This window comes from Procambarus clarkii, chromosome 91 (assembly GCF_040958095.1).
Source record: "Procambarus clarkii isolate CNS0578487 chromosome 91, FALCON_Pclarkii_2.0, whole genome shotgun sequence".
In the NCBI taxonomy this organism is placed as follows: domain Eukaryota; kingdom Metazoa; phylum Arthropoda; class Malacostraca; order Decapoda; family Cambaridae; genus Procambarus; species Procambarus clarkii.
The window spans coordinates 10,704,574-10,719,882 of NC_091240.1; the positions used below are offsets into that span (position 1 = coordinate 10,704,574).

General features: G+C 42.6%; 1 protein-coding gene across 1 annotated transcript in view; it reads right to left on the reverse strand.

Moving 5' to 3' along the window:
• The window catches only part of LOC123773843 (mucin-2), a 52,157-nt gene that overhangs the window by 19,748 nt on the left and 17,100 nt on the right, over positions 1-15,309 (reverse strand). The window contains exon 4 of the mRNA XM_069318899.1: positions 12,291-12,394. Coding sequence (XP_069175000.1) covers positions 12,291-12,394 — 104 coding nt within the window. The remainder of the gene's footprint in view (positions 1-12,290; positions 12,395-15,309) is intronic.

A 15,309-nucleotide genomic window follows, 5' to 3' on the forward strand; every position in this document is an offset into this window, starting at 1 on the left:
AGTCTCTCTTAAGGGCGGGGAGGTCGAGCGCGTACCTGCAGGAACCGCATGGTTGACGGCAGAAGACGAAGTGAATGCTTTCCCAGCCTTCATCCTCTCTTATATACCCGTCATTACTTGACGTTAGGCAACCCAAGCACAGTGCTTATGTCCACTTTTCACTTCCACACCGCCGGTGATGTCCGCGCACTCTAGATTTGTTTACAAATTGTTATATGTTGAGAAGGTTGAGAATGTGTTTAGCGCAACAGTAAAATGTGTACTTGGATGAAAAAACGATTCTTCGCGGCAGGGGATCGTATTCCAGGGACCATAGGATTAAGGACCTGCCCGAAACGCTACGCGTACTAGTGGCTGTACAAGAATGTAACAACTCTTGTATATATCTCAAAAAAAAAAAAAGGTATATCTTCGCCAGTCTCCGTCTGTCGGAGTGTTTTTGCCTCAAGGACGAGCTTCGTCCTTGAGGCAACTCGTTCGCTTTCGTTAATATATATATATATATAATTTGATTTCTACTGGGAAGGAAAATGTCGGCCAGTAGTAACAAATGACATTAATTTAGTAATAAAACATAAAACATTATACCAGAAAAGTTGTAAGATTCGCTTCAATAATGAATACACACTTACATGAGAAAACTTCAAACACGAGTATTATATAATGTACACTAAGAGGAGAATCACACACACAGAGAACCCTCGCGGCTGAGTGGATAGCGCTCTGGGATCGTAGTCCAGATGTCCCGGGTTCGATTCCCGGCGGAGGCGGAAACAAACGTGCAGGGTTTCTTTCACTCTGATGTCCTGGTCACCTAGTTGTAAATAAGTACCTGGGAGTTATCTGCTACGGGCTGCTTCCTGGGAATGTGTATGTGTGCGTGGTTCGATAGAAATATGTGTAGTAGATATAATACAAAAATTAGATTGGCTAGAAAGGCGGGGTCCAATAGCTAATAGCTCGAATTTGCAGACACAAATAGTAAATACACACACACGCATTTTATATATATATATATATATATATATATATATATAATATATATATATAATATATATAATATATATATATATATATATAATATATAATATATATAATATATATAATATATAATATATATAATATATCTCAAGAAGTGTATTCTGCTTTTCTGTGTATATACAGAGTTTACTTTAGGCTTGGGTTCTCTTCAGAACTAAAGTGCACCTGCTTGTTGGTTAGTAAGCTGTTGTGGTGGAATTAATAACCCTCCAGAAGCCCAAGACAAAACCGACTCTTAAGTATAATACAGCATCATTTACCCGTGGAATACTGTAATTTCGCAAAAGTGGACAGCGTGCTCCGTTGGGCAGTTGATTGACACCGTCTCTCCAGCAGTACCCAGCAGGTCTCTATATACCATTCGAGTTGTAGTACCTGTTAGATGACGACCGAGATGTTGTTGACGACCTTCCTAGCAGAGATACAGCTTCTCGAGGTGATTGTTAATTAGCCAGGTCGTACCTGAACATGTTCGTATGTATGCAGGAAACTTGGGGTTTCTTCACAAAAAAGGATGGGCAGGGAAAGAGACAGGAGCTGCATGTACAACAGGAGCTGCATGTACAACAGGAGTGTAGCTCCTACACTTTCAACATTACTCTCCTAGTATGTCCAACTCTGACGATCGTCATATTTGTATGACACACATTCGGCAACTTCTTTATGTATTCTTTTTTCTGATACATTTCGGTAGACACTGATGTTAAACTTATATGGCTGTCTTTTAACCAAGGCAATCAATAGAACCTTGACTAAAGCTTACTACTGTAGCAGGCATATATACTTTAGTCTTGAAAATTGTCCAGAACTAAAGTATACAGCGTATATACATCAAAAAGCGGTGGAGGGAGGGGGGTAAATTTTTAGTGCAAGTATGTGCTTATTAGAAGGGATACCCGGCAGTGCCCGGGGTAGATTACCCCCGATCCATATGCCTGGTTGAACAGTCCAGCAACCAGGAGGCCTGGTCGACGACCGGGCCGCGGGGACGCTAAGCCCCGGAAGGACCTCAAGGTAACCCCCCCACCACTCTTCCTTCCCATCACTTCCCACAAAGGAAGCACGTCGCACGGAACACGGGAGAAACAATAGCAACACTTCGGTGTACCGCAAGGAACACCCAGCAGGGAACTTTATAATGAACCTCAAAGTATTGATTTAGTGTTTAGCTCTAAGCTCATCAACCGCGAAAGAGTTATTAAAGCCACCACGAGAGCTTACTGTCCAACTAACTAGTATTCTTTAGAACGGAATGAAGTTATTGCCCGAAACACAGAACAAAACGCTATGCGTACTAGTGGCTTCAGGTATTGTATGTATTATCTCTATCTTTAAATCCAACATTATGTATGTAACTCAATGCATGTATCTTTACCTGAATAAAAAATCTAAATATAAATCTATTGGCTAAAAGTAACCTCTCTTTGTTCACACACCGAGATGTGGGGTGTATACATCCTTACAGTAATTACAGTGCTGCTTTACATGACGAATATATTACCTGGTGGATGAGAGAGGAAGTGGAGACTGGAGAGGCGTTAGTGTGAGAGAGTGAGAGCACCTTAAGCCACCTGCTTGTCACTTGGCAGACGGTCTGTGCTTATCATTAAGGATTTTTTTTATTGGAAGTCTGAAAGAGCTTAAGTCAATAATTCGTATTCTGAAGAACATTCCATATAGAGTAGTATAAAATTGAAATCTTAAACCAAATACCTGCTTGCCCTCTGGTTACTCAATATGTTGTTGTTGTTAAAGATTCGCTACCTGGAACAAAAAATTCCAAGCAGCACGGGCTATGGCGAGCCCGTCGTGTGTTACTCAATAAATGTCACTGCTAGTTTCATTCTCACGGACTGCGGACGCGTCGGCAGGGATGCGGTGACGCTGTGCTCAAATAAAACCGTCGTGATAATTGATTTCATTAACGCGTGAGACCGTCCCACTTTAGTTTTTGGTAAAATTTTTAGTTTGAAAGACCTGGAAGGAATTTGGGAGAATGTGCTACATAACTTTGGCATCAAGAAACGACACAGTAAAAATGTCACGAGGACAATGAATATGGGCGCCGAGAGTGTCTCAATTCTATGTATATACATACTGAGAATTTGCTTTATTTCTGCGTTCTTCAGGCTTAACTTTTGAGTAGTTGCATGATTCCATTTTTGGGCCAACATAAACACAGGGAGGGATGGCAAATCATGTCTCACAGAATTAATTGAATTCTTTGACCAGGCAACACAAATCAGGCAAGATAGAGAGGGCTGGGCAGATTGCATATTTTTGGATTGCCAGAAAGCCTTTGACACAGTACCACATAAGAGACTAGTGCACAAGCTGGAGATGCAGGTAGGAGTGAAAGGGAAGGTACTCCACTTGATAAGAGAGTACCTAAGCAACAAAAGACAGCGAGTCACTGTGACGGGTGGGGAGAGGTCTTGGAGAGGCAAGGCGTCACCAGTGGAGTCCTACAGGGATCAGTCCTTGGACCTATATTGTTTCTGATATATGTAAATGATCTCAGAGTAAATAGACTCATTCCTCTCAATGTTTGCTGATGATGCAACAATTTATAAGGAGGATTAAGATATAGTATCAAGGCTACAAGATGACCTAAACAAAGTGAAGGAATGGTCCAACAAATGAGTTCTAAAGTTCAACCCAAGTAAATGTAAGGTGATGAAACTAGGCGAAGGAAATAGGAGGCTAGACACTGGATACCGAATGGGAGATGAAGTCCTTCACGAAACGGACAGAGAGAAAGATCTAAGAGTTGATATCACACCAAATCTGTCCCGAAGCCCACATCAAAAGAATAACATCAGCGGCCTATGCGAGGCTGGCTAACATCAGAACAGCCTTCAGAAACCTGTGTAAGGAATCTCTCAGAATCTTGTATACCACGTATGTAAGGCCAATCCTGGAGTATGCGGCCCTAGCATGGAGCCCGTACCTTGTCAGGCAAAAGATGAAGTTGGGAAAAGTTAAGAGGTATGCCACTAGGCTAGTCCCAGAACTAACAGGCATGAGTTACGAGGAAAGGCTGAGTGAATTGCACCTCACGTCGCTGGAAGACAGAAGCGCTCGGGGAGACATGATCACCACATACAAAATTCTCAGGGGAATTTTGGGAAGGGAGCCGGTCGGCCGAGCGGACAACACGCTGACCTTGTGGTCCTGGGTTCGATCCCGGGTGCCGGCGAGAAACAATGGGCAGAGTTTCTTTCACCCTATGTCCCTGTTACCTAGCAGTAAATAGATACCTGGGTGTTTGTCAGCTGTCACGGGCAGCTTCCTGGGGGTGGAGGCCTGGTCGAGGACCGGGCCGCGGGGACACTAAAGCCCCGAAATCATCTCAAGATAACAGGGTAGAGAAGGATGGCTTATCTAGTACGGGTGGTAAACGCACAAGGGAACACAGGTGGAAGTTGAGTACCCAAATGAGCCATAGAGATATTAGAAATAACTTTTTCAGTGTCAAAGTAGTTAGAAAATGGAAATGCACTAGGAAGTGATGTGGTGGAGGCTGACTCCATACACAGTTTCAAATGTAGAAATGATAGAACTCGAGAAGCTCAGGAATCTGTACACCAGTTGATTGACGGTTGAGAGGCGGGACCAAAGAGCCAAACATCAACCCCCGCAGGCACAAATAGGTGAATACACACAGTGGCTATCACGTCTGGCAGGAACCTGCTCTATACCTGTGAGATATTTCGTGATGTGCAACACTCAAGCATAAGCTCAATACGTCTTAATATGCAGCGTTGAAGCGTAGCCTCAAGTGTCTTATCAAGCACAGAGCTTAAGCGTTGCTTCTAGCAATTTTACACGTCACAACATTGTTTTAGCAATTTACCACGGAAAACTACTCGAAGAATGTTACTTTTTTTTTAATAGTCCCTCTAGCCGGAGCCGGTCCGCTGGACTTGTGATCCTGTGGTCCTGGGTTCGATCCCAGGCGCCGGCAAGAAACAATAGGCAGAGTTTCTTTCACCCTATGCCCCCTGTTACCTAGCAGTAAAATAGGTACCTGGGAGTTAGTCAGCTGTCACGGGCTGCTTCCTGAGGGTGGAGGCCTGGTCGAGGACCGGGCCGCGGGGACACTAAAGCCCCGAAATCATTTCAAGATAACTTCAAGATTCAAAATAGCGGTTGTAGACCTTAAGCCCAAAACCAAACCCAAAACAATTCTCATTTACGTTTTATGATATTTTATCGTATTTTATTCATCTTTAATTTGTTAAACTATGAATTAGCAAAAACAATTGCGGATCTGCAAATCTTCTAGATGCTGGCATGGCAGTCACGTGACTGTATTTAATCTACCATTACATGTGATCGACTTCTGTTGGACTTCTGTTGGACTTGATACGAGAACTAAAGAACCGGATCCAATCAGGCGAAAGGATGATTTTCTCTCAAATAGGCTTGGATTAGCTCTCATGAAGAAGACTCATTCTGAATCAGAGTTCTGTGTAGCTTAATGTCTATTTATGTAATTCGTTAGGTGTCCCAGTTTTTATAATATATCCAGATCTTTTCATATAAAAAAAGATATAAAAAAATATATCCAGATCTTTTCTTTAATAATTTAACACAATACTCCAGTACCATTCTTAAATGCAATTTTTTTCAACCTATTCTGTCTGCTGCATTTAACAATTGCCGTGTATATGGTATATGCAGAAATTATGAAATGCATTCATCTTTATCACGTCTCGGCTTATGCACTGATATGATTATTATGGTCATACTGTATCTTCGTTCATAGATCATGCTCACATTTGCACTTCGGACTTTCTCCGGCCCTACCATTTGTACCATTCAGGGGAACAGACAACGGTCTAAAACATCTTGTGCATTCCGAGAGATCAACCATAACTCTCTCTCTCATCCACCTTCCATATCTCATCCACCCTCCCATTATGTCTCATCCACCCTCCATATCTCTCCCTCCCTCGGGGGAGTACAAGAGTAGACGCCTTCTGACTTCTGCTAGGTAAACAGAAGCACGACTTGAAAGGAAACGCTGCCAATTTGTCTCAGCTTCGGCCAGAATTCGAACCCGGGACCTATGGCTGAGAATCACTCACCGCTTGACCACAAAGATCTCCCCCCATCCCCCCCCCCTCCTCTCTCTCTCTCTCTCTCTCTCTCTCTCTCTCTCTCTCTCTCTCTCTCTCTCTCTCTCTCAAACACCCAAAATATTGTGTGTTTCTAACCTGTCTCGCCACACGGAGAATATGTAGTCACGATCATCTTACTCTTTTAGGTCTGAATTTCACACAAACGCCGCGAGCTGCGGTACTTGAAGTCGTAGGTAGTTAAATTCATAAAATAAATGCTGATTAGGAGCACTCAAACCTCTGGAAAGAAACATCCAGGCTTCTAGAAAACACTTAGGCATAGAGAGACCACTCAGGGCTCTGGGAAGCACTCATGCCTCTGAGAAAGCACTCATGCCTCTGAGAAAGCACTAAAATGATTGTGGCTAGCCCTTAAGCTTTTTGGAAGAGCAGTTCACAGAACCGCATTAAAAACGTTCAGGCCTCTGGTAAAGCCCTCAGGCCTATGGGAATTCATTAAGCCTAAGTCTCCCAATAACAAATCAGACTTCTGGAAGTGCAACAAACAATGCAGCGCAACTTTTGTACAAAATAATTACAAGAATTTTGTATCGTATGGATTCATCGTCTAGAGAAAATGCAGTAAACTATAGTGACTAAAAGCAATGCATCCTTCGGGGAGCTATGGGGAAAGAGGCGTACGTGACTTGATTTAGAGATGGCCAATGTTTACTTGACTCATGTATAAGGCGCGTGATATTACCAGTGACTGAGGTCTTCGCTTTTACTACTTCTAAACCACTTTAAGAGGAATGTTAAGGCCAGGTAAGGCCATGGATATTATAGTCGGCAAACAAATGCTCTTTTAAGTATTTGTCGGACAGCTGCATTTAGCAGTATGTGTGCACGAATGGGGAGGGGGGGGGGACTTAAGTACGTCTCAAGGACCGATAGCTCATCTGGAGTAGTCCCCCGGGCCTTCCTCAGGGGATGTATCGTTGGGTTCCTTTTCCAACGGGAGTGTCTGCAGGACCATCCGATGCAACGACTCCCCACCACTTTGTTTCTTCTCATAACTGCTTTTAAAACTATGTGTAGAGAAAGCTATTCTTATTCCTCGAATTGCTCTTTCACTGAAGAAATACTACCGTTCATTCCTCTACCCCTTCCTCTGTGTTTTTAGCTTTTATGCTAGGCTGCTTGTTACGCTATGTAACCTAATCATTTTGTTCATTTTGCATCGAAAACTCTGAGCATTTTATATGTCTGGATCATGTCCCCTTAGTTCTCTTTTCTCTCAGGAGTAGATCAACCCACTCTTATAGGAAGCACCTTTAATTTCTACATTTACGCCGTGCTTTTTCAGGTATGGGCTCTGCGTAAATGCTGCTTACTCCAGCACTGGTCGGACGTATGTTGTATGAAGCGTTTGGATCGCATCTATGAGAAAACGTTTTGAGCAGGACGAGGATCGAAGTAACTCCAAACTGCTCCAAAGATTTCTCATAGATATATATGAGGCTATTGTGATTTCATTGTGTATCGCATCGGTGTTCAGGTGCCTGAAAGCTACTGTACTGTTCGTCAGCTTAGCATACTTGGTGACATGACCTTGTTTGAAAGCGGTGGACATGCAATCTTGAGGGTGTAAACGAATGTGTGGAAAGCGAATTTGCTTAAATAGAGTAGACAATGTGAGAGAGAGAAAACGGGCACAGAACATGTGTTTGACGAGGTGTCTTCAGGCACCAACATAAGAATTATTACAACGAACGACATATTAACTCTCAAATAGTACCCGCTGGTATGGCGTACCTGGGTGTAAATGGCGGTGATTATAATGGGAGTATGAGTGGTGTTGGCTGGTGGAAGTTGGTGCACTTGTGTGCGGGAGGATGGTGGTGGTGCGTCATTCATCATCCAGGCGACCTTAGTAACCTATATATATTTATAGTATCCCATAAGTCTAAAAGTCACAACAAAATTATGAACCAGCTTTTATTTTACATTCTTTTATTATGCCCTTTTGTGCTAAATGTGTGTGCACCATTATGACCGATACAAAAACAAGGTATATACCCGCTAAACACACACCGAAACTACGACGTTGGTACAACGTTTGAACAAGGTTTAACACTTCCTAACCAATTATAACAACCAATATAGCAAGTTGTAACAACGTTCTAATACGTCATAAACACGTTAAGCCAAGATATAACAACTTTATTACAAGTTGTAACAAGCGGAAAATAGAGACAGTTTCGGTTTGTGTTTCCAGGGTAGTAAGCAATCATTTTTATACTTGAATACGGTGGAGTGCTGCTTTTCGACTCCAGTGTCACGGCACACAGCACACGTAAATATTTGGGGGGATACTGTGTCTTAAAAATCTTGTTAGCGGGCTTAACAAGTTTTCCCTTCATCTCAAGGCTTTTCTTACGAGTTTCCCTTAGAATATGACACATCAATCGCTTTACAACCAGGTCCCCTACATCGTTTATATCCCATTTCTCAGAACTATGCTACCAGGTAGTTGACACAGCAGTGTGTAAGTGGCGTGCGGTCCTGATGCAATCTGTCTGCAACTCTGCAGACTAGGATTACTTCCATCTGTTCTTAGCAACATTATGGGCATATATAAGAAACTAAAACAATAACAGATTGCTCAATTCCCCAGTGGTCTACGTCCTCGACTCGCAATAGAGATCCTGAGGTCACTCCGCGAGCAACACAGAAACGCTTGGGCAGATTTCCCTTTCACCTGATGCATCTGTTCATCAAGCAGTAAGACTGCTACCCGGTAGTTGGTCGGTTGTCGTCCTAGTTGGAACTTCGATTAGGCTTGGATATAGGTTTCAGATATTTCTACTCAATTCTGTGGTAATAATTAACAGTAGTAGTTGAAAACAACACGTAAGACAAGATGCTTCTTCACAAGACGCATATAAGCCTGGTATACAGTGTAAATTACAATGAGTTTACTCCAGTTTACAATGAGTTTCTTGACCTAGTATTTCTCTCGTGTGGAATGTTGTTCGGCTCTCGCATTACCTTAATGGCAGCAGAGATATTCGAGTTAATGTGCAAAGATCCTTCAGTGGTCGCAATGGATCAGTGAAGCACTTAAGCTTTTAAGATCACCACAAAATACTCTGTACTCTCTGGAAAAAGAGACGAGAGAGAGGTATCTTAAACTAGATAGCTGGACTATACTCAATGTTCAGGCTACAAGTCTGGACCATTAAATAACAACATTCTGGAGATGTATGGCAAGAAAAAAGTCTGAAAGCTACAGGAAGCCTAATCCACAATAAATACTTCTAGGTCAGTAATATAGATGTGGTTTTAATCTTAACTCCTTACCAAAACATCTTTTAGATTTTTTAAAACATTTAGAGGCTACTAGTAATATTGATCTCCAGATGAAAATAACGAGATTTATTATCTATATTTATATTAGATGTTAGCTAGTGAGAGCATCATCTGCCACCGGCTTCTTGTAACTAGTAACGTCATATGTTTGGATCAACATAACATGTCGCTCATCACAATCCTTCTCAGTAATATGAATAACGTTGAGACGCACGTGAAATGTGTGTAGCCACGCCCTCACCCTAGGCTATCGCCCGCCAAACACGCTACGAAACTACGAACTTACTACAACGTTCGAACAAGATTTAACAACACCTAACAATTTTAACAACCAATATAGTAAGTTGTAACAAATATAACAAAAACATGGAGGTTGGACTTAAGTCTAACATGTGACCTGTAAAGGTCTAGACCCAGCCCGTCTTCTCGCGTTGCCACAACGGACTATGAAAGGCGTATTAAAATGCGCGATCTTAACCTAACCGACCCCCCTAACCTCTTGATCCACGCTTATAAAACGTGATTTTCCTGAGTCGCTATGACTATACCTGTCCTCTTGAAGCAATCCGTTCTCCTGAGTGCGTCATCGCATTTTGACATTGAACTCTCCAACGTCAAAATATAATGTACTATAAATCATAGAGGCTCGTAAAATTGATGGGCTGTCCCGTTTTCTATTCGTGGGTCCTCGGTTTGGTTATGTTCGGAGAGTTTAGAACTTATTTTTTTTTTGTGACAATGTGTCTGTTGTTACAAGCGGCTGGTGTATTGTACACATAGTAAGTATCGTCACGATCTCTGTGCCCATTGAGGACCTGCGAATAACTTTGTCAGTGATGATATTTTTCTTGGCCTATTTCAATTTCATACTTTTCAAACAAAAAATCTGGTGCTGGTCAGTTAGTCCCGCCAAATACACACCGAAACTACGACGTTGGTACAACGTTCGAACAAGTTTTAACACTTCCTAACCAGTTATAACAACCAATATAGCAGGTTGTAACAACGTTCTAATACGTCATAAACACGTAAAGCCAAGATGTAACAACTTTATTACAAGTTGTAACAAGCAGAAAATAGAGACAGTTTCGGTTTGTGTTTCCAGGGCGGCACCCGGCCTGACATACTGTCGAACTTGAACGTTAATGACTTGTACTACAGTTTGACAGCCATTCCCTTTGCTTTTATGTCCATAAGCGTTAGGTTAGGTTATGCGTTATTGCTCCCAGTGTTCCTGCGTACATAATTTTCATTAATTTCTGCCCTTTCACATATTTACCAATGGCAAGTAAATAACATAGCTATATTGGCTAAATACATAACTTTAGAGGCAGGGAAGTGTTAGTTTTTCATGGAAAACATGGTTATTTTTAAGACACTGTAGCCTATTTTGAATCACAATTCCACTTATTCGCTTTTAAGTTTTGTTACTTTTAACTTCTCTTAACAGTGGGGTGCTGAGTGGTCCTCAGTTGCCTTCCCCTTATGGTGTAAGTTTGGTATTGTATCTCCCTTTCCCGTCTCTTTCTTTCCTTACACTTGTTGAGGTTGAACTCGAACAGCCATTAGTCGGTTCAATTCTTTGCCGTGGTCGTGGCCAGTGGTTGAAAGCCTGCAACACATAAGAAAGGTCTCCAAGTTTGATTTCCAAACATGCCTATTTCTTGTACGTCTCGTCAATGTGAGGGGTTCAGAGGCTCTGAACTAGAACAGGAGTCTAACGAGGCAATATAGAGTGCAGTCTCCCTCCATCATGAAATATTTCGTAGCCAACCGGTTCATGGCCCTCTTAGCCTTGAACCGCTGGGGGTTTCTCCGACAAACAGCTGGTAAGATTACTACTGGAAAACTGTCTTACAATCACCTTCACCACAATATCACCACCACTGTCATCACATCACCACCAGCACCACTACCACCATAACACCACTGTCACTATCATCGCAACAACACCACCACCACCATCACAGCAACTCCATAACAGGAAATATGAGCAATCTTAGACATAAAATTGTCATTACAGAGGTGCTCTGTACATGCTCTACGTTCACGCCCTGTCTTAATATTCAGCTCTGGCAACTGTGGTTTATGTGAAAGGTCGGCGGTTTGGATCGTCTTTTGGGAGGTCACATCTAAATTTTTTCCTACTCTATTGTACCAGAATACTGACATTGTTCGCTCTGGAACCACCTCATAGTACTCAGTGTTCTTTGAAATCGTATCAGAGTAGTTACAATGTACTCTCGGGAACGACCAGTGTACTCACAGTGTACTCTATGGAACGAAGAAAAATATCTCAAAAACTATACTTGACAAATACACAGAAATGTTCCAAAGGTTCCTATGCACTACATAGCCTCGTGCAGGACATGAGAATAGTGAATAAACTCTATGGTAAATACGGTGACAGCTATATTTGAAAACATTAAACAAGATGTATCTATGAGACAATAATGAAGCCATACAATGGGATCGAACACGCGTCTCTAGACTCCCCAGTCGGTAGTTATGTGACTGGCGAATCCAGTGATGTGGGGGTTCGATCTCATGGACCGGGTTTATTATTTTATAATTTGACAAAATTCTTCAGGCTCCTACCAGCAAACCTAAGAAGTATTCTTGGAGGTTGAAAGTCTCCTACAGTGATCTCGACAAGTGCTGGCTCAGCCACAGTGTGGTAGATGTGGTCCTATTAATTGCTAACATGAATAGCCTCATTGATCATGCTGTCATAAGGATGCCCGATTTCAGATCAGGCTACATGTCCCTGCAACGTTCAATGGCTTTATTTATGTTTACATTTTTACTAACGTGAAAGATCTTCTTGGTGTAGATGATGATGCGGACGCTGATCCTCAGAATTACCGCAAGGTAACCCACACGACGAGTCCCGCTCGTCACGAATGGAACATTCACTTAAAAACAAAAATCGTGAGCGATTTCCGTTTAAGAATTGTCTCGTACACAAGAGTGTGTATGATCTAGTCTCGTATCACGTAATGAATGTACGGTTGCACAAATATTGGGACGGCTCGCCGCCATGGCGTTGAGATTAATGACATAATTAGGTAGTTACCGTCCATGTGGGCTTCAGCGGCGACCGCACCCTCACTAGTGGTTTAGGGGTTGAGTGCGTTGGCGCGCGTGCGTGCACATACATGTGCATGTTTGCGGCTTGAGCTCCTGGGCCCCCTTCCCCCCGTTTAGGATTCAGGATGATGCAAAGACTCCCGACACTCTTGATCTTTGCCAAACCAAAGTGATTAAATGTTAAGAGCCAACAGACGCTATGCTCGTATTAAGCCTAAAGGCATATGTGATTAATGCGCTATACCGTTTTTTTTATTACATGTATTATTATTTTCTACCACAGACGTGGCCCGGTGATCCTAGCGTTGAGAATAACAGAGAAGCTGAGAGAGAGAAATGACATAATCTGTGCTAGGATCCTAGACAGCTTGTTAGTCACATCTGTGGCTCTAGATTTAATGTGAAAACTGAACCGGTTGATCCCTCTTCTCTCGCAGCAGCCACAGTATTTACTTGCAACCCGAGGCTGCATGACGCGACGCTGAAGGACTCGATACCTCAATCCCACCTGGTTATTACCAGCGGTTTGCCGCATCCTTGCCATAGACATTGGTAAAATTATAGTTGTATTATATACAGTCAAGTCACCAAACGGGATCTCATGGGCGCTAGGACCTTAACAACACAATTAACCTAACGATGTTAATGAAAGACATTGTTCGCCAATGATTGCTAAAATAGTCGCCTAACCGTCCAAATGTAATGATATCGTCGTAACCGTCTAAACAGTATTTTTTTTGTTTTGTTTTTGGTGGGACGGGGAGGAGGGGGCGGGAACAATTGAGGACGAGGTTTAGGGGCAAGGAAAGTTCTTCAGATTTGAAACATAGTCTGAGTTATGATAAAAAAAAATTGTGAAACAAAAAAAAGTTGGCAAGTGGTCCGTCTTGCCAACTTTTTATTTGTTTTATTAAATAATATACAATATAAGAATATATAATATATACAATAAGTTGACCTTGGTCAAAAGACACCTGCTGGATCTGGATGTTAGAAAGGCTGTTGGTCCAGATGGGATCTCACCATGGGTACTGAAAGAGTGTGCAGAGGCACTTTGCTTGCCACTCTCCATAGTGTATAGTAAGTCACTGGAGACGGGAGACCTACCAGAAATATGGAAGACGACGAATGTGGTCCCAATATACAAAAAGGGCGACAGGCAAGAGGCACTGAACTACAGGCCAGTGTCCTTGACTTGTATACCATGCAAGGTGATGGAGAAGATCGTGAGAAAAAACCTGGTAACACATCTGGAGAGCAGGGACTTCGTGACAAATCGCCAACATGGGTTCAGGGAGGGTAAATCTTGCCTTACAGGCTTGATAGAATTCTACGATCAGGTGACAAAGATTAAGCAAGAAAGAGAGGGCTGGGCGGACTGCATTTTCTTGGATTGTCGGAAAGCCTTTGACACTGTACCGCATAAGAGGCTGGTACATAAGCTGGAGAGACAGGCAGGTGTAGCTGGTAAGGTGCTCCAGTGGATAAGGGAGTATCTAAGCAATAGGAAGCAGAGAGTTACGGTGAGGGGTGAGACCTCCGATTGGCGTGAAGTCACCAGTGGAGTCCCACAGGGCTCTGTACTCGGTCCTATCTTGTTTCTGATATATGTAAATGATCTCCCAGAGGGTATCGATTCATTTCTCTCAATGTTTGCAGACGATGCTAAAATTATGAGAAGGATTAAAACAGAAGAGGACTGTTTGAGGCTTCAAGAAGACTTAGACAAGCTGAAGGAATGGTCGAACAAATGGTTGTTAGAGTTTAACCCAACCAAATGTAATGTAATGAAGATAGGTGTAGGGAGCAGGAGGTCAGATACAAGGTATCATCTGGGAGAGGAAATTCTTCAGGAGTCAGAGAAGGAAAAAGACTTGGGGGTTGATATCACGCCAGACCTGTCGCCTGCAGCACATATCAAGCGGATAACATCAGCGGCATATGCCAGGCTGGCCAACATACGAACGGCATTCAGAAACTTGTGTAAAGAATCATTCAGAACTTTGTATAGCACATATGTCAGGCCAATCCTGGAGTATGCAGCCCCAGCATGGAGTCCATATCTAGTCGAGGATAAGACTAAACTGGAAAAGGTTCAAAGGTTTGCCACCAGTCTAGTACCCGAGCTGAGAGGTATGAGCTACGAGGAGAGACTACGGGAATTAAACCTCACTTCGCTGGAAGACAGAAGAGTTAGGGGGGACATGATCACCACATTCAAGATTCTGAAGGGAATTGATAGGGTAGATAAAGACAGTCTATTTAACACAAGGGGAACACGTACAAGGGGACACAGGTGGAAACCGAGTGCCCAAATGAGCCACAAAGATATTAGAAAGAACTTTTTTAGTGTCAGAGTGGTGGACAAATGGAATGCATTAGGAAGAGATGTGGTGGAGGCTGACTCCATACACAGTTTCAAGTGTAGATATGATAGAGCCCAATAGGCTCAGGAATCTGTACACCTGTTGATTGACGGTTGAGAGGCGGGACCAAAGAGCCAGAGCTCAACCCCCGCAAACACAACTAGGTGAGTACAACTAGGTGAGTACAGTAACCCTCCTGCCTGCCTTTCATTTTTTCAAAAAGATTTTTCAAAAGTATTACAGCGTATGTGAATGTGTGTAGATGAATGGTTTGAAGCATGTATATATGTACACTTATCAACATAATTTTATCTACATGTTTTGTTACTGCCCTTTAGTCTTTTTTTTTGGGGGGGGGGGGAGATTGCTTATCT